The following is an 18,199-nucleotide window of genomic DNA, read 5'->3' on the forward strand; positions in this document are numbered from 1 at the left end:
ACACGTTGAATCTCTCGCCAGGCTGCTGCTGGAGTATCCCAGCTGCCGTCTAACCCGTTCTCTATCCCACCAGCTGCGGGAATGTCCCGAGTCACTGCGGCGGCTGCCGGCCCAGGCCATCCGGCTCTCGCTGACCGGGGTCCCCAAGGACCGCACCGACGACCTCACGGCACGCGCCGACCAAATGGTAAGACGCTGACGACACTAAACCAGCAGCAAATATGTGACTGGATGAAGTTCAAACATAGCACTGCAATATTCCCACCTCTAAACAGTAAACAGTCCAGAATTTTGTAGCGTGGACGTTCTGCCGACCAGTGCCATATTCTCCTTTCAGGAGTTTGTGGCTCGCGTGGACCTCGTCAGCTCCGACCACCTGAATGTGACGCTCTTCGACGGAGAGACCAACGTGAACGTCGAGCTGGGAGCCTCGGACGTCCCGGCTCCTGCCGCTCCTGCTCCCACCCCGGCCCCTGCTCCGGCTCCGACATCTGCCGCTACGCCCCAGAAACGTGAGTACTAGTGTCATAAGTACTGTAGTGAGTGGCGAGTGGAAGAATATGAATCATGGTGTCTCGCACGCTAGATGCAGATCGGTGATGTATGACAAGTTCACATTCGCATATTGTTTTCTGCTCTTATGTTTTTCTGTATCTAATTCCGTGCAACGGCAGCTACGCAGCACAGGATACCACTACGTAGTTCCTGCCCCGTACTTTGCTGGTGCATGGGGCCTTTGACCCTCATCCCGGCCAGTCAGTCCTGAAGCTGAATACAGTTCCACCATACTGTGTTTCAGACCTGGGTCCATTCACCGGCCTGCCGAACCCGTTCCGTTCGGGCGACAAACTGGCCGTGTTTGTGTCGTACATCGTCTCTCCTGACCGGCTGTACTGCCAGCTGAGTGAACGGGCCGCCGACATCGAGCAGCTCGAGACACAGATCGAGACGGCCGTGGCCGACGGAGGAAAGGTACGGAACTGGACGGGATCAGAGGCCTCTTGCACCAAAATCCTCTTGCACCAATGCTTGGATTATTTTGCATCGTATACCCAGTCCAAGTCTCAAATGTAACAATTTGCGTGCAAAATTTAGCAAGCACATGCAGGATTATGTATTGGGCTATTGCAAATAAATTTACCACCGTTAGATTAGCTTATTCTGAAACCGGTTTTTCGATTTTACCTAGCTAGGTAGTTTGGTGCAAGAGGCCTCAGGACGGGATGAGTCAGTTGGGTACCCTGAGCGAGTCGCGGGCTGCTGCAATTGACCGTTTTGGGGTGATTTGGAGGAGGTTTTTTTGTCGTTGTTAGGGCTCGACAGAAGGCTTAAATCAAACCTTGAAGATTAACGTATTCATTTTCGTATTTTGATGGTCCTAGGGCTATATCTGGGCATACGTTCTACTGATTTTGTTGTCACTCTGGGCCCCTTGGTAGTCGCCGGTCCTGTCACATCTGTGGCCCGGCCTGCTCTGCCAGTCGCGGTCGACAGTTGTAATGTGTGGCGCGCTCACTAGATGTCCCCCACAGCCGCTGGGCGGTTCGGCTGCGGCCGGCGCCGGCTGCCTGGCTCCGTTCGACGGCACCTTTTACCGCGGCGTGGTGGTGGAGCGGACGGGAGACGACGCCGCCGTCCACTTTGTCGACTACGGAAACACAGAAACCGTGCCGGCCGCACAGGTAGGACCAAGAGGCGGGGCACCGGCGTGGCGGTACAGAAAACTGTGCCACCGGTACTGGACTGGATGTCGGCAGCAGAGGAGAGGGCATCGTTTCGTCGTTTCTATTCTTAAAACATTCAAATCCTTCTCCTCCACATCTCAACCCCCTGTTCCGGGCTGGGCGGGCAACTTTATCCCATACGGGAATGCCCAGAAGAGCACTCCTGTAGCCGGGTGCGGTGACTGCTTGGGGGGCTGGCCAGCCTGTCCTCTGGACGGGCTCAGCCCTGGCGACGCACCAGGGTGCTCGCCCAGACCAATGCTCCCCTCCCCCCTAATTCCTATCATCCTTCCAGTCCTGAAAATATGGTCTCGTCAGACCGAAAGGGCAAAACCCAACAAAAAAGAGGGTTTGATGGGGGACCGCCAGTACGCCATTCGTGTTCTTCATTCGTCCTCGCTGCTCATGTGTAGTTTTTGCAATATTTGACCATTTCCGCTTTCCTCACCAGCTGCGGGAGTGTCCCGAGCCGCTGCGGCGGCTGCCGGCCCAGGCCATCCGGCTCTCGCTGATCGGGGTCCCCAAGGACCGCGCCGATGACCTCACGGCACGCGCCGACCAAATGGTAAGACGACAGTCAAAGCTTGTCACAGGATGCGAGACTTGTGAGTGTTGCTTCTCCCTTTATGGAATATCTTCAGTTGACGGTCATGATGATCAAGAACTTTGAATTCGCTGGGTCATCGACCAGCCGCGTTTCGGCATGTCACTCGGGCTTATGTGCCTCATACTTTTCTTTTGGCTTAACGTTTGCCGCACATGAACGTCTCCACCGACCCCCTGTCTAAACCGCTGACATGTTCTTTTTTACAGGAGTTTTCTGCTCGCGTGGACCTCGTCTGCGCCGACCACCTGAATGTGACGCTCTTCGACGGAGAGACCAACGTGAACGTCGAGCTGGGAGCCTCGGACGCCCCGGCCCCGGCTCCCACCCAGGCTCCGACTCCTGCCACCCCTACCCCGACTCCGGCTTCTGTCGCTCCGAGCCCGGCGGCCGTTGCACCTTCCGCGCCTCAGAAGCGTGAGTAGTAATTGGGGTCGGTATTTGTGGCGTATGGGATTATCAAGGTGCACACCAGCTGTGAATGAGTGGTGTTTTTACGTACTCATTAGGGCCGCTAAGGCGCGGTCATCCACTCAAGTGCTCTCTTTTAGAAAGAATGCATCGTCTCCTCCTTGGCGGGTAGAGGTCATTATAAAGAAAACATTCCACTCTGTCACAAGAGGGGGGGGGGGGGGGTGACGTCCATGTTATTTTATCAGACCGAAATTCACGTACTGTTTCCCGCTATATCTCTGCAGCGATGGGTAGCGCCGGCCACCACTAAGCATTCCCGCGCTGTGCTGATACTGCCTGCCTCCCGTCAGTAGCGTCCTCGCGTCTGCTTACAGACCTGGGCCCATTCGCCGGCCTGCCGAACCTGTTCCGTTCGGGCGACAAACTGGCCGTGTTTGTGTCGTACATCGTCACTCCTGACCGACTGTACTGCCAGCTGAGTGAACGGGCCGCCGACATCGAGCAGCTCGAGACACAGATCGAGACGGCCGTGGCTGACGGAGGAAAGGTGCGGATGGCGAAGGGGCTGAAAGGGTCACTAGCCTGTTTTTTTTTTTACAAAGGCTTCGGTAAAAAAATGTAAATGTGTGGTTTGGCATAGGTGTGTCCGTTACTGGGGGCTCGAGTAAAGATAATAATTCAATATTGATGAATGGCCTTTTCACTTCCGTCTCTAATGTTATAATGTTTTTCAATGGCTTTTTTTAGAGAGGGAAAATGCTGATATTGTTCAACCTGCTCTGGGCCCTGCCTCAGTGTCCGGAAGTGTCGTGATTTCGTGCTTTGCCCTGACAGTCATGATCGTTAGCTGTAGTTTATATGGCTCGCTCGTTAAGATGTCTGACTCTGTCCCCACAGCCGCTGGGCGGTTCGGCTGCGGCCGGCGCCGGCTGCCTGGCTCCGTTCGACGGCACCTTTTACCGCGGCGTGGTGGTGGAGCGGACGGGAGACGACGCCGCCGTCCACTTTGTCGACTACGGAAACACAGAGACCGTGCCGGCGGCACAGGTAGGGGCGGGACCCCTGGTAGATAGGTAGCTTGCTATTGAACTAGCGCAATGCCTCCTTTGCCTCTTTTCCGACAGCAGCTGCTGGTCAAATCTTGTTTCCGGAGTCTTTATCTTGTTTTTGTTTGTTTGCTTGTTTCCTTAATTAGAATTTAAGACGTCGTAAAGAATATTGGCACACTAAGAATGTGTATCTTTCTACAATTATAGTGTCCTTGTCTGACCCATTGAATCTCCCGCTAGCTGCGGGAGTGTCCCGAGTCGCTGCGGCGGCTGCCGGCCCAGGCCATCCGGCTCTCACTGACCGGGGTCCCCAAAGACCGCGCCGACGACCTCACGGCACGCGCCGACCAAATGGTAAGACGGCGATGTGATCTTAGTGTTCAGGACTGCCACACCCGAAGTTACTGCTTTAGGCTGATTTGGTTTTCAGCGTGGCGATCAGTCATCCAGTCAGATGTAGAATGCAATTTAACTCGATGATTGAGGGATTCTGGATCCTGGCCGCGCCGTCTTGTAATCGTTTCCTCTGGAACCTAACGGGATGTTAAGTTATAACTTCATATAAGGCCTAAGGACGGGAAATCTTGTATTAATTGTACCTTGTGGACTTTGTGCTCTGGTTGTACCTTGTGGACATTTTTACCAACCTCGTACTGACTGAATTGCTCCCCCTTCACAGGAGTTTGTGGCTCGCGTGGACCTCGTCTGCGCCGACCACCTGAATGTGACGCTGTTCGACGGAGAGACCAACGTGAACGTCGAGCTGGGAGCCTCGGACGCCCCGGCTCCTGCTCCTGCCGCTCCGGCTCCGACCCCGGCTGTGGCCGCCCCTGCGCCCGCCGAGCCCCAGAAGAAGGTGACAGCGCCGCAGGCGGAGCAGCCCTCGCCGGCGCCGGAGACTCGTCCGGTGGCCGTGTCCTTCACAGTCTCCCCGGGCGAGTTTTACGTGCAGGACGCGGCGGCGGCTGATCAGCTGGACGAACTGATGGCCCGACTGGAGACAGAGTACACCAAACTGGCGGACGGCGAGCGAGCTGTCAACGAGGTGAGTCTCCTGATCGGCCGGCCGGCCAGATAGGTCCGGGTGTAGGCTACTCGACTACTTCGATTATAGACTAACTACTTTGACCATAGACTACTCTATGTCGATTTCGAAGTAGTCTATGATCCGGGTGAAGCGGAATTTGGATCTCACTATTGATCCAATGATGGACGTGTGTGGTTTGCTACAAAGTAAGCAGCTTCGCACTGCCGATTTTTAAAGTTTGTTGGACCTCGGGTAGCGAAGATCTCGAGGTTGCATCCTTCCCATCAGGACAGTGGGAAGGTTCGAATCATTTCGCTTGTGTTGCACTTACTCAGTCTGAAGTTGCTTATCACTGTTCTTGGAAGTTACTAATCACTGTTTTTGCTGTTCTACTCGTTATAGGTAGTCAGCGTTCACATTTTGTCAAATGCGTGAATCTGTGACCACTGTAAAACCCCTCCAACACATTGTGTCTTCGGCCATTCCTCCTATAAAGCCCTTCTAACACATCGTGTGTGTCTGTCCTGACAGGTACAGCCGGGAGACCTGTTGGCGGCGCCCTTCTCCGAGGACGGCGCCTTCTACCGCGCGCGTGTGCTGGCCGCCGACTCCGCCGACGCCTCCCAACTACACCTCCAATTCATCGACTACGGCAACAGCGAGCGGTGCGCGCGCTCCGCCTGCCGCCTGCTCACACCGCCTCTCCTAGCTCCCGCGCCGTTCGCCCAGCGGTGCCGCCTGGCGGGCGCTGCGGCCCCCTGGACGGCGGAAGCGGCGGCGGCTCTGGACACACTGACTGGCGCGCCGGATGGCCAGGCGAAAATGGTGACTGTGAGCGGTGCTGGTGACTGCTGGACGGTGAAACTGATTGGACTCGGTGGCGAGGATGTGAGCAAGGCGCTGGTGGAGGCCGGGCATGCGGTTGAGGAGAGTGAGAAGAGCAACGAGAAGGTGACTGATGCCCCGACAGAGAGAGATGAGGTGCCGCGGGCTGAACCAGCGGCGGAAGTGGCTGCTCTGACTGACCTGGTGCCGGGCCGTTCAGTGACAGTCGCTGTGTCCTTCTCACTCGGTCCCTGCGAGTTCTGGGTGCAGCTGCTGTCCAACTCTGCACGTCTGGACACCCTGGCCGAGGCGCTGGAGGCAGCCGGTGAGCTGGAGCCGAGCGGCGAGCTACCGGTGGCTGAGAGCCCCGCAGCCGGTCAGCTAGTCGCCGTCCGGTACTCGGTAGACTGCGCCATGTACCGCGCCCGACTCCTGCCCGACTCCGACTCTGCCGAGTCGCGCCGAGTCCTGTTTGTTGACTACGGTAACACAGAGTCTGTGCCGGTTGGTGAGCTGCGCTGTCTGCCGCCGCAGCTGACTGAGGAGCCGCTCCTGGCAGCGCGCTGCTCGCTGCCCCTGCAGGTGACGGAGGGCGCAGAGACGGCAGCGGCCGAGCGCTTCGCCGAGCTAGCCGACAGCGAGCTGGAACTGCAGATGACCCTGGTCGCCGCGGGAGACCCTGCAATCGTGACGCTGACACATGAGGGCCGTGACCTGGCAGGGGTGCTAGTGGAAGAGGGACTAGCCGTGTCCGTGGAGGTGTCACAGAAAACAGAAGAGACCCGTGAAGACAAGACATTAGACACTGATGGTGACGCGAAGGTGGACCAGAACCAAGAGAACACGGGTGATTCGGAGGAGCCGGCGACGGAATCCCGACTGGATGATCCCGGGGACCACGAGGTGTTCGTTTCGCACGTCAATTCGCCGCTCGAGTTCTACGTCCAGTCTCCAGACACGACCGCTCTGGATGATCTGATGGAACGCCTGGCGGCCGCGGCTGCTTCCCTGGCGCCCGCCGAGCCGCCGTTTGAGTCAACTGACCTGCTGGCGGCGCCTTTCTCCGAAGACGAAGCCCTGTACCGCGCCCGGGTGGTGTCAACCACCGACGACCGCGCTCGGGTTCAATTTGTCGACTACGGTAACGGTGAGGAGGTGGAGGCGGCAGCTCTGCGCTGCCTGCCGGCCGAGCTGAGCGAGCTACCCCCACAGGCGCTCCGCTGCCGCCTGCCAGTAGAGGCATGCGCCGCCTCTGCCGTCGGCCGGCTCCGTGAGCTGACGGAGGAGGGCGCTCGGCTGACGCGTCTGGCCGCGTCCGCCGACGCGGACGGCCCGGTGGCGCTGGTGCGTTTAACGGTCGATGGACAAGACGTGGCCGAGACACTGGCCGCGGACGGCCTCTGCCGTCTGGCCCGGCGTCTGACATTGCCGCCGGCACTGATGCCACAGCTCGATACAGACATGGTGGCCTCCGTAACGTTTGTGGGTACAGAAGAGGTGTTTGTTATGCTCTCTGAAGACCGGACTGCCCTCGGGGAACTGCGAAAGCTGATCGCCGAGCTGTATGGTGACGCCGATCCGCCGCCTCCTCTTGCCGCCCCGACTGCTAGCGACCTGTGCGTGGTCCAGGATACGAACGGAGGCTGGAATCGCGCCACTGTCCTGACGGTCGGTGCGGAGAACACGGCCCGCGTGCGACTGGTCGACACCGGTTACATCCTGGAGGGTGTGGCTCTGTCTGATCTGCGGCAGCCGCTGCAGGTCGTGGCGCTGCCGCCGCCGCTGGTACATTGCTGCCACCCGGCGCCGGACTGTGACAGTCATCGGCTGGCGGAGGCGGGCTCGTTGGACGGGTTAGTCAACGTTCGATTCACTGCCGATGGAGATCGTCTGATGCTGCACCTCGTCACCAGCGGGACTCTGGTTGCACAGGAGGTGTCCTCAGCCGGACAAACGACCGAGCAGCCCGCCGCTGAGGAGGGCACGTCTCCTGCCTCGCCGGAGGTGTCCGCTGCCGAACAAAAGAGCGAAGAGACCGCCCCTGAGGACGCCACGGCGGAATGTCAGGAAGATGAGTCGGACGCGGCCGCGACTCCGCGCGGACGACAGTATCGCGATGAGAAGATCGTACCCGGTCAGATTTCGTTCTCACTGATCGTCCCACCGACGCTGAAGGAAGAGGAACCCACCCGTGACTCCCAAGTGGACCAGCAGACCGCGGCCCCAGCGGAGCAGCTGACCCCTGCCCCGTCTCCGACGGAGCAGCTGACCCCGGTACCCGCCCCGGCAGAAGGAATTGTCGCCACGGCTCCTGACGGTACCCCACTCGGTCGGTGCATCAGTCATGAGTTCAAGATCGTGCCCGGTCAGATCTCGTTCAGTCTACTGTCTGAGCCTGAGACGAGGGAAGACTCGGAGTCGACGGCGAACGAACGCTCGGCTGGTGAGAAGTGCCAGTCCGTGGACGGAGTGGAAGACGCCGGGGAGATCGATGTTGAGACTTCGAAGACTGAGAGTGCTGCTCCGGCCAAGGCTGGCGGAGCGGAGGCCGACACTGTCGCAGAGGCTATGTCAGAAGACGCTGAGATCGAGGCTGTGCCAGAGGACGCTGCGGTAGAGATTACGCCGGCAGACGCGGCTGAGGTCGGGGATGCGCCAGCTGACGCTACGGCAGAGACTATGCCAGGGGATGCTGAGGTCGAGACTACCCTGGGAGACGAAGAAGACGCTACGGCAGAGGCTAAGCCGGAAGACGCTAAAGTTGAGGCTACGCCAGCAGATGCTGTGGTCAAGGTAATGCCAAAAGACACTACATCTGAAGCTGTGGTGGCAGAGGCTACGCCAGCGGACTCTGAGGTCTACGCTACACCAGCGGACGCCGAGGTATCGCCTATAGGTGGTGAAGTTGAGGTCGAGTCCTTCCCAGTGGAAGCTGAGCTCGATGTTACGTCAGTAGAAGCTGATGCTGATATTACACTGTCAGACCCTGAAGCCGAGGTCTCATCAGCCGCCGTGGCTGAGGCGGGGCTGGTGACAGTCGAAGCTGGTGAGGAGTTTGTATCAGCGGATGAAGACGATGATATGATCCTGGTAGTGTCGGAGGAGGAAGATACGCCTCCCGGAACGGAAGCCGAGGTCGTGGAAACTGACGGCGAGATGAAGGTGGAACCATGTGAGACGGGATCTGCCGAGGTGGAGTCTGCTGTGTCAATGGCCGAGACCACACCAGTTGAAGCCACACCAGTCGAGAGTACACCAACCGAGCCTGCACTAGCCGAGTGTACACCAACCGAGGCTACGCCAGTCGAGGCTGCACCAACCGAACCTACACCAACAGAGTCTGTGCCGGCTGAGACTACACCAGTCGAGCCCACACCAGCCGAGAGTGTGCCAGCCAAGGCTACACCAGACGAGACTCGATCGGCCGAGCTTACACCATCCGAGGCTGCACCAACTGAGTCTGAGTGTACGCGTGCCGAGTGTACACCAACGGCACCAGCTCAGGCTACACCAGCCGAGACTACCCCAGCCGAGACTACCCCAGTCGAGACTACACCTGCAGCCGAGCCGCCGGCGAAGGCGACACAACCGGAGACTCGGGCAGAGACTACATCACCTGAGGCTGTGACAGAGGCTAACGAGGCTGTGGCAGAGGCTACCACAGTCGAGGCTGTGATCGAGGCTACCCCAACAGAGGCTTCAATGGAGGACGCCAAAGCTGATGCTGTGATCAGAGCTTCTGAGGCAATGCTGAGGGAGATGACAAAAGAAGTCGCTCCTGAGGCTGCCACAGAAGCCGCTCCTGAGGCGGCTGTGACTGGAGCTGCTCCTAAACCTGTGACCGAACTGGCTGTCCGAGTGGAAACTGTGATTGAAGCCGCTCCTGGACCTGTGACTGGAGCTGCTTCGGAGACTGAGGCCGACGCCACCCCTGAGACGGTAACGGAGACTTCCACGGAGGCTGTGACTGGAGCCACGCTTACCACTGTGCTGGAAGGCACTTCCAAAGCTGTGACTGAGGCCGCTCCCGAGAATGCGACGTCGGCCACAAGTGAGACCGTGGCGCCGGCCACCAAAGCCGAAGCCTCACCAGTGGTAGAACAGGCCTCATTGGACGTCAAAGTGACAGCGAATGAAGACGCGACTGATCTGGTCTCCGACAAAGAAGACGTCGAGCCGCTGACGGTAGGGACGGCTGAGGAGGTCACTGAGCCTCGACCGGCGCAGAAGACTGAAGAAACCGTCACCGAGGTCGTCCAAGAAGAGCCTGTGGCGTCTGTCTCTGACACCCTGGATGATGTGGCCCTCGAGGTTCAGGACCGGTCACCGGACGGCCAAGAGGAGACAGCGGCGGTGGCTGATTGCTACGGCGAACCAGTGAAGGTCACTGAAGAGATCGGTGATCGCTCCGGGAAAACCATCGAGACTTCAGAGGTGCCGGCTCAACCATCAGGCGAGACTGTCACGTCCTCGTCAGAAGAACGCACCGAACCGTCTGCCGAGCCTGTCAGTGCCTCAGGGCTTCCCACCGAACCCATCGAGACGGCAAAACCTGCAGACGAGTCGGCTACAACCACGGAAAAGGTCTCTAAACCCTCCAAAGAGTCTCCAGTGCTCGCCGATGACTCCAAAGAGTCCCCAGTACTCGCTGATGACTCTCAAAAGTCTCCAGTACTTGCCGACGCTCCGGCGGAACCTTCTGCCGGAGACCCCTCCTCGGAGACCGTAAAGCCCTCGCCGGAGCTGCTGAAGGGGGCCGCCGCCGGTCGGCAGGGCGCTGGCGACTCGTCCTCCGAGGCACGCCGACCCGCGGAGGCCGGCACTGGTACCGTATCGGACAGCGGTGACGCGGACTGTGTGTGAGGCGAGGACAGTGAGAGGGCTCCCAGTGCCGGTGAGTGACCGGGGCTTCCGCCTGCCCTGCGGAGCGAGGGAGGGACTGACGAGTTATAGACGGGCGGGCACATTGCGAGCTTGGTGTGTTCTCGTTGATTGACATGAAGGCGTTCGGTTAGTCCAGAAGTGCTTTGGTGAGGGCCGCGGAGGCTGTGTATATATGGCGGCGCATTGGTGGTCACTGCTGGAGTCTGAGTGTTTGCGGTTCATGCTTCAGGGAATGGAGTACAAAGGCAGGCAGTGCATATACATAGAACTGTTAACCAAGATTTGTATTTTGTTAAAAATAAAACAAAACGTTTTCTGCACGTCTCGTGTTCATTGCATGAATAACAACGGAACTGCGCATTAGAGTAATCTATAGCATACGGGATAAAAAAAAAAAACACTGTCAGCTGCTTTTATTGCGGGTCGTAGTGGCACATCACTTATGGCAATAACCAACACCTTGATCTCCTTGGATCAGTCTACTGATGATCGTACTTGTTAGTCTATCTTTGGTGGTGAGCTCTGACCTCTTCACTGTCTCCTGACAAGCTTGGCCGAGCTGTACGTCAATACTGGGGCCGCGTTGTACACACAACCTTTCCGAACTACGGGTCACACTGGGGTGGGGGAACTGGACACCGCTACCTGACTGGCCAGTTTTTAGCGAGCAGCTTATCCCAGAAGTGAGAACGGTGCGCCTCCCACTCCTGTTCCATTCTGATGTGTTCCGTATACGTGATCTCATGCGTGAACAGCCGTGAACACATCCAGACGTGTCTCTGTGCGTCCGAGGTCCCTCGGGGAGGCAGCGGGGACTGATCGCCCGGCCAGTTCCACTTCCACCCGCGGCACTGCGCCGCCCAGTGCTGCACCCGCGCGCGCAGCGTGGCCAGGCCGGCTCGTATGTGCGCCATCCCGTAGTCCCTCAGTTGCTGTCTGAGCCGTTGGTAGAAGTGGTGATAGACGGCTGTGTCTATCTGCAGATGGTGCCGCAGCTGCCGCCGAAGGGTGCCGTTGTGTGTGGCAGCCGAGCGCAGCCAGGGTGGCCGCGCGTTGTGTCTGAACACCACCACATCGTCCCATTCCAGGCAGAGGCGGTACTTGAGCAGCACCAACGACTCGTCCAGCAGTTCGGCGATGAGGACGAGATCGAAGCGTTGGTGCAGCTGAGTGAGGGTGTCGCCCAGCAGCTGGTCGTCTGACATCAGGGTCCGCACGTCCAGACCCAGGTCGAACGACATCTGGTTGGGACGGAAATGTGTGATCCCCAGCGGCTCGTACTGGGTGGTGGAGGCGGCGAACTCGGCTAGCGTCATGTTCCACACCTCCTGTAGCCGGTAGTACTCGAACATGGAGATGAACTGGTCGGCCGGCCGGCGCAGCACGGCCAGCCAGGTGGCGTTGGGACCGAGCACCTGTCAGTGGGGCAGGGTGGGTTATGGAGGGGCAGAGGTCATCATTCTGAGCGACAGGCTGGCGAACGGCCGAGTGAAGGACGGTCTACAGCCTAGAAACGAGATAACAGAGCATACGCTAGCAAACGACGAGCGAACTTGGGTCTACGCCTCTACGGTGTGATTTTATGAACAAAACAACTTTTTTATCATGTCCTCCAAAAAGGAAGTGACGGTTTAAGCCCTAACCCAACAGCATGTTCACATTACCTTTTCACCTTCCAGCTCAGCGGCCCCAGCCAACTCTTATGCTGTTATGCACGACGAGAAGCAGCTGGTGAATATCCCGGCCCCGTGGTCGCCGTGTCACTGACCTTCATGACCTGTTCCTGGTCGAGTCTCAGATGGTGCGCCATCAGGCGGTAGGTGGTGTTGTGCGCGCCCAGAGGCCGGTGCACCATATGCGCTCTGAAGTGCCGGGGGTGACCGAAGTAGTTTCCCGTCTCCGGCAGCGCCACCGGCATGTCCAGCCGCTCGGCCAGGCGGAACAGCATGTTCTGGATGCTGCTGCTGGCGCACTTGTGCACCTTCAGGAAGAAGATGGCCGATGGAGGGTGGCAGACGAACATGTGCCTGAGGGGGAGAGAAAGACAGGTTAGCCGCGAGAGTACGAATTAGTCGAGCAGTCTTGGGCTAGCACTGGGATCATTGTTAGCGTGGTGATGTAGCTTTGATAGCTAAACTATACACAGAGATGGTGAATCACAAGTCGGTTCTGGCTATTTCTGGTATTTGTGTCGTGACACGGCTGCGACACCCAAAACTGTTTGATATATTCCCGGCCCCTCAGCTGGAGCGAGCTGTCCAACTGACGACTCTGCTCTGCAGCGCGGTGCCCTAAGCAATATGATGATGATACATGATGTAAACATCGGCTCATAATTGCTCAACTCGGTCTGCGACTTAATCTAAAAGATTGTAGGATAGGTAAACAAGCATTAAGTTATCTGCTGCCAATGTTCAATAGACGTCTCGTGATGCTGGGTTATTATTCATATTTTCAACGGTGCGGCACTCATTTGGGACGTTTCCTCATAACTTACTCGTCATTTTCTTCCAGCTCGAATGCGTAGAAGATGGTCAAAAGTGCTACGGAGACCGACAGCACGCATACCAAAGCGGCGAACGCCTTTCTTCTCTGCGTCACAAAGCCTTTTGTCGTGCTTGCTGTTACCTTAGGACCATTTTTCGACTTGGTCTTGGTAGACTTCGGAGTTGTTGACATTTTCTCGATTCTGTAGGATGGATAACGAATTTGCTCCGACTATTCGGCGCTCACATGTGATCAACTCACTTTAACGAGTGTTTAACAATGATTAATTAAGGAAATCATGTGAGCAGTGACGTTTCGTTTGGGTCATTTAAACGCATAGGACTATTTTCTCATGTATGATGCGCTACTTTATTCAAGTTAATTTTCAGTTGCAAAGCTTACCTTAAGTTTTACCATCTACTGCAAAGCGATGATGAAAAGCGGTGAAGCCGCAGAGGTCACCCCGGCTTCATGCTTCGCAAATTAATTGAGTTTGCTGCTGGAAAGCTGAGTTGAAAGTAATGCACGGGCTGAACTGCTGCAGAACACCTGCGAGCTTGGGACCGTCCTACAAGTTGCTTACAATCCAACTACAATCGACGGACGATTGCAATCACGAATACGTTCGAAAGTTGCGAGTAGTTATGTAGCCTTACGATCATTTTAATTGCTCGAATTCTTTGTAAGAAAGTCCGGTATTGTAAGCGATGTCAGAGTCCTTGCGTCGACAGAGCGAAACGGCTCTTAAATCGTGTTAGATCTGAAGTTTAATAGTTTTGCGTGTATTCATACGGTCTACGGAAAACGTTCAACAATTTGCTATAATGACTCCGGTAATCGCGCTCGTCGTTATTTCTAGGAATGCTTGTAATGAGAAGCGTTGTGGTTATTGGAAGAAAAAGAAAAGTGTTAGATTTGCAAAGGCATTTGCAGTCGTGCTCTTTGTTAGCTTTCTGCGTTCCACGACGGCCTTCTCAGTCATCGGAACGGCGCACTGGAGTCCAGCATTGATCGACGAAGCCCCCGAGCGACTGTGGAACAGTACTCTGTTTGAAACGTTGCCGACCCATCTAGCTTATTATAAACTGCAAAACGAAACATTTCGACCGAACGATACAACTTCGGCGCTGCTGGCTGTAGAAGATCTCACATGTTTGAATTTCACACGAATGTCCGTATCGGTGCAGAAGTGTCGTGATCCGTGGACAATCTGTACGACTCTAGATAAGACGGAATCGCTCGTATTTACTTCTTCGGAGTCGGGGCAAAAGCAAATATTTTCATCCCCAGTGTCCGCGCTGGGTATTGCGGCATCAATTTTAGCTTCTCTGGGACTTCGATACGAGCTAAACAGAATGGATCGCGACGAATACATACAGCTTCGACTGGAAATGCTGAGATATGATTTGATGAATCCGAACACACTGCCTGAAAGAATGTTTGGCTCTCAGCTGTTTGTGAAATGTGCGAGCATCGATACCCGAAATCCTTTCGATTACTTCTCAATCACTTTTGGTGATTTCGAATCCATTCAGAACGGCGATATTCCTGCTGTTGTTACGAAGGACCCTCACGATATGTGGAAACTCTACGTAAGAATGCCAACAAATCCCCGGCTATCTATATACGATCGTTTTTATCTAACCGAAAAACAATGCTCTAAAGAACTCTCAAAGGACGGCGAGCACTGTAACCCTCACGACTGCCAGCATGGCTTCCTACTACACGACTGCCTCTGCCTGTGTCTGCCCGACTACAGCGGGCCAAAGTGCGACACCAAGCTGTCGTCACCAGACTCCTCCTCCAGCCTGGGCTTCTCACTGCCCCCGTTCCCGATCTCCATCTTCTTCTCCCTGGCCTATGTGCACAGCGGTATGGAGATGGTGGCCGACGCACCGAGCCAGGCTCGTCGTTTCCTGTGGTCTGCCAAAGTGGAGGCTCCGGCTGACCACCGTCTGCATCTGGCGCTGTTCCCGACCCACCTCCGCCGTCACCTGGAGCACCGGCCGTCCGACCTGGAGCGGATCCAGACCCGTCTACTGTACACCCACGCCGGTCCGACTCTGTACCGGGTGCTGCACCTCGCCGATCACCTACCGATCGTGCGTGTGTCGCCTCGTCTCCGGCGGGTGACGCTCCTGCTGCTGGCGCATGGCGATCAGCCGCTGTCACCACTGCTGCTGGGCTCACCGCTGGTGACCCGTCACGAGCCAGACCCGCGCCTGCACCTGAGAGTAGCCCGCTCGCCGTCAGCGCCGTCGGTGCTGCTGGCACAGCTGGTCACCCTGTCCCAGTTGCCGGCAGACGAGCTGACCATGCAGATGGAGACCGAGATGCCTCCTCGGACCGAGCGGCCGCCGCCGGCTGGCCCGGAGGCGGACCCGCTGCGTCACTACCTGCCCGTGGTACTGGGGATTGTGGGTGGCCTCTGGTTCATCCTGCTCGCTGTAGCCATCCTCTGCTACGTGCAGTCGGAGCGACGCAGCGCGGCCGAGCCGCCGCCGCCGCCGCCGCTGGCGACCGACGCCACCTCCTGTCATCTGGCTGACTCGGATGAGTCGGGAAGCAGCGGCTCTGCCAGCAGCGCCTCGCCGGGAGGAGGCTCCCTCACCTCCGCGGCCACGACGGTGGCGCCCTCAGACGAAGGTAGCGGCTCCACGCACGTGCAGTTCGCAGAGCCGCCGGTAGATGACGAGGTGGTCGTTTCGACCTCGTCCCAGCACGCCATTGACCGTAGGGCGAGCATGTATAATAGCATTTTTTCGTAACGTAAGCGACGCAGTTTGCAGTGGTGGAATGATTAAGTGATGAATGCCGGACCCGATGCCTGATGTATAAAGGGAAGAAGCGGAACGTCTATGATTAGACCTACGATGACACAGACTACCTATCGAAAGAACGGAGATGCTCATAAAGTATTAATAATATAATTGCAAATGGTGTGATAAGTTGACGTTTGGCCGACGTGAATTCATCTACAATTGAGGATGCATCGAAGCTGGGTAATAATTTACACATTGTCAGCCGTCAGGAACACGGATAAGCCACGAACTATACGGGCCACGGATCACGGATACCGCCCAAATGGTTCTCTGCTATTACAAATGCAAACGATTCAAACTAGTTTTACAAGTGTATCGAAACTTCATCCGTCTATGCGTTTTCAAGTTTCAAGGAAACTCAACTGTTTGACGTCATGGCTGACCGAAATACAAAGTTGTGACGTCACGGGACGGGGAGTTGGGAGTGATGACGTCATTGAATACGCTAGTCTCATATCCGTGTGTGCAGCTGAACCGGTGGAATATATAATGGGAGCAAGGTCGAACGCAATTATTAATGATTGCGGGGCGGGAACTGGTAATGGATACGCAACTACGCAGTAATGGTGCAACACATCCGTGTAGCCAACGCACGAATATCCGTGAAGCTGGCACCGACTACCGAAATTGTCGTGATGGACATGATGACGCACGAGTCCGATCCCGGAGATCCCCCTTCATTTCACGTCATCGTGGACTGAGTTATGCCGAGGACGGAATAGACGCTGACGATAGACACGTCGTCTCGTGCTCACTCCTCTACCGCGGTGGAGACGATATAGCCCTTCCCGTTTCCCTTCTCTTGACCTGAAGTCAACTTTTTAACATCTTTTGAGGTCAAGCATAGACCTCTGTACAGGGTGTCTCAAAAGTTCGTTCACACATTTCCCATGCCAATAAAGCATATAAGAACCGGCCAAAAGTATAAGGTTTTGGTGTCTGTGTGTACACTAGACAAATATGCATGCTTTGACAACTGATTAAGAAGGTTGGAAGCCAACCCCTTTGCTGTATCTCCAAAAATATTTGCCCATACCGATTTTTGTTGCTCCGTCAGCTGCCGGAGGCTGATAAAAGGTTACCAGCTTTCAAGCTCTTGCAGGGGAATCCCCTGCAGTTTCTGCGTCGGATTTAGTTTTGACTAGCTCCCCGGCAACATCTGATTTTCCCTGAAAGCCGACAGCTTGCATCGACACCATTCTTGAGTATTTTGTAGGCATTCTCTGGCGCTAACTCCTTCATGAATGACTGGCGCCGACATCCCAAGCGCCATTTTCCTTTTCAAAACGACCCCAGTCCTGAACAAACGGGAAGTGCCAGGAGTAAATTTTTCGCACCATATGGTAGCAGAATGTGTCGGACGTCTGTTTCTCAGACACATTGTGCAAATTTTGCAAATTCCAAGCGCTCGTCATTCCCCATGCCAAGACCTTCGCTCGGTTGCGGAGTGTTTTCCTCGGGAGATGTTCTGCTTTGTAAACGGCCCAAACCTGTCCATCGTGTGGTTTTATCGGGATTTTGTTTTTAAAAGAAAATTATTCGCTGCAGATCTGCCTCTTAAAACTTCGTTAGACAACATTTTACAATAACTGACACTTTTGGAGGGTCAGGTGTCCTTGGCATTGACGATTTTTGTGTTTTTGTCCCCAAAAATTAGCGGTATAGATATTATAAACAATTTTAAATTATAATTTGTCTTTATTTTACGATGGCCTGCACTTTTTGAAAATGGGTAACCTCTGTCTGTGACCTTCTTGCCAGTTTTCAATAGTTATGACCGCATTTTCAGCTGCTTTCCGGAACACGAGTCTGCTGTCGTGCGAGGGTCGTTCAAAACGCCGTTAGTCTCGCATAATTTCGTCCTTCAAAAATTTTAGCCACCGTTTTTATGAGATGATCATCATGTTGCACTCATCCTCGCCGACCCTTAGCCATGTGTCATTTCCGACTTAACCATTCTCATTACTCCTGAAACAGAGAGTTTCACAACATACCCGACTTTGCAACCTACATTTTCGTGCCTGACCCATGGTCAGAGGTGAACCCTTTTTGTGAGCTCATGAAGGGTCGAATGCACTTGAAAACAATGAGACTTCTTGAGGAAGGTTGTCACCAATGCCCATGCAAAATTTCGACTGTTAATTTCTTGTTGATTCAGAATTATTGACAAAAAAGCATGGCTGGTACCTGTGAACGAACTTTTGAGACACCCTGTATACAGAGGTCTATGGGTCAAGCTATGGAATCGACGAAAGCAACTCTGTGCTATACCGGCTATAGTAACAAAAATGCCATTTATTGTCTTACTTTTCAGCAATAGGTACTGAAGGAAGATAACTGTAGGAAGAAATATGATGACCTCA

General features: G+C 55.5%; 2 protein-coding genes across 3 annotated transcripts in view; one reads left to right on the top strand and one right to left on the bottom strand.

Moving 5' to 3' along the window:
• The window catches only part of LOC122391899, a 43,484-nt gene extending 32,637 nt beyond the window's left edge, over window positions 1-10,847 (top strand). For both annotated transcript variants that reach the window (XM_043386225.1, XM_043386226.1), the window contains exons 23-31: window positions 800-972; window positions 1,533-1,682; window positions 2,176-2,289; window positions 2,538-2,745; window positions 3,117-3,289; window positions 3,640-3,789; window positions 4,032-4,145; window positions 4,471-4,836; window positions 5,350-10,847. In XM_043386225.1, the coding sequence (XP_043242160.1) occupies window positions 800-972; window positions 1,533-1,682; window positions 2,176-2,289; window positions 2,538-2,745; window positions 3,117-3,289; window positions 3,640-3,789; window positions 4,032-4,145; window positions 4,471-4,836; window positions 5,350-10,506 (6,605 nt within the window). In that variant the 3' untranslated portion in view covers window positions 10,507-10,847. The remainder of the gene's footprint in view (window positions 1-799; window positions 973-1,532; window positions 1,683-2,175; window positions 2,290-2,537; window positions 2,746-3,116; window positions 3,290-3,639; window positions 3,790-4,031; window positions 4,146-4,470; window positions 4,837-5,349) is intronic.
• Window positions 10,797-13,509, bottom strand: LOC122391901 (galactose-3-O-sulfotransferase 3-like). Its single transcript, XM_043386227.1, has 3 exons — window positions 13,025-13,509; window positions 12,296-12,554; window positions 10,797-11,942 (listed from the first exon to the last, which is right to left on the bottom strand). Exons 1-3 carry the CDS (start codon window positions 13,204-13,206, stop codon window positions 11,169-11,171), a joined length of 1,215 nt encoding a protein of 404 aa, XP_043242162.1. The 5' UTR covers window positions 13,207-13,509; the 3' UTR covers window positions 10,797-11,168.
• Between the last annotated feature and the right edge of the window lie 4,690 nt (window positions 13,510-18,199).

Source organism: Amphibalanus amphitrite, unplaced genomic scaffold, assembly GCF_019059575.1.
Source record: "Amphibalanus amphitrite isolate SeventyFive unplaced genomic scaffold, NRLGWU_Aamphi_draft 000460F_arrow, whole genome shotgun sequence".
Classification (NCBI taxonomy): domain Eukaryota; kingdom Metazoa; phylum Arthropoda; class Thecostraca; order Balanomorpha; family Balanidae; genus Amphibalanus; species Amphibalanus amphitrite.